This window comes from Sinocyclocheilus grahami, unplaced genomic scaffold (assembly GCF_001515645.1).
Source record: "Sinocyclocheilus grahami isolate Dianchi unplaced genomic scaffold, SAMN03320097.WGS_v1.1 scaffold85.1, whole genome shotgun sequence".
Classification (NCBI taxonomy): Eukaryota; Metazoa; Chordata; class Actinopteri; order Cypriniformes; family Cyprinidae; genus Sinocyclocheilus; species Sinocyclocheilus grahami.
The window spans coordinates 2,028,917-2,029,735 of record NW_015505264.1 but is presented as its reverse complement, the minus strand read 5'-3'; the positions used below and the strand labels follow the sequence as shown (position 1 = coordinate 2,029,735).

The 819-nt window shown below is 37.9% G+C and overlaps 1 protein-coding gene across 3 annotated transcripts in view; it reads right to left on the bottom strand.

Annotated features, from left to right (window-relative positions):
- sh3kbp1 (SH3-domain kinase binding protein 1) overlaps positions 1–819 on the bottom strand; it is a 64,071-nt gene extending 63,252 nt beyond the window's left edge. For all 3 annotated transcript variants that reach the window (XM_016274236.1, XM_016274238.1, XM_016274237.1), the window contains exon 1: positions 525–819. In XM_016274236.1, the coding sequence (XP_016129722.1) occupies positions 525–528 (4 nt within the window). In that variant the 5' untranslated portion in view covers positions 529–819. The remainder of the gene's footprint in view (positions 1–524) is intronic.

Sequence of the window (819 nt, the reverse complement as noted above, 5' to 3'; positions counted from 1 at the left end):
GAGTGTTTATATATATATATATATATATATATATATATATATATATATATATATATAAATAAAGAAACAATATCGGTCGATATGTATTCAGAACTATGTCTAAGGTAATCCAAAAAGACTAGTTATACTGTAAGGTCATAATACAAGTATATAGCCTACATGGGTATTAAAAAGAGCGTTCCTCCACATCCTTATGAAACAATGTAGCAAAAGCCACATCTGTGAAGAGAAACATAACGAACAGCTGGAGGAGAGCAGGAAACCTCAGAGGGAAATGAAATTCAGCTTTTAACTCTTCATGATCTCCGAGCAGCGGAGAAGAGGGGAAACATGCAAACGTGTCCACATCTTGAAATCATCAGATCTTCTTTCAAATGTAGTTATAATAGTGCGACGGATGCATGATGCAAACACTATCAATGATTTTCAGTTTCATTCATGTCTTATAATGACATATCAATAGCACACTCAGGTCAATATCTGGCTTAAAATAACCTGACTTTCCACAAATCTGTTGTACTCACCCATTTATGAACTTGTTTACGCGGCGTGTTTGTGTAGGATGTTTTTCAATGTAGAGAAAAAGACAGAAATCCGCTACTTTCCAGAGATGCAGCCTCCGCGTCGGAAATACTGCAAATAGTCACTTAAAATGAAAGAGGAACGCGGCTTCTAATCATATTTCTTACAGATGATTCTGCCCCTCATTAAAAAGAGCAAAAAAAGGCAGGGGCAACAACGCAAAGGGGGAAGAAATGATGTGGATGTTGCCCCAGCCGTGAGGCGCTTCACTACAGTGCTGCCTCCGTCGCTTATGAA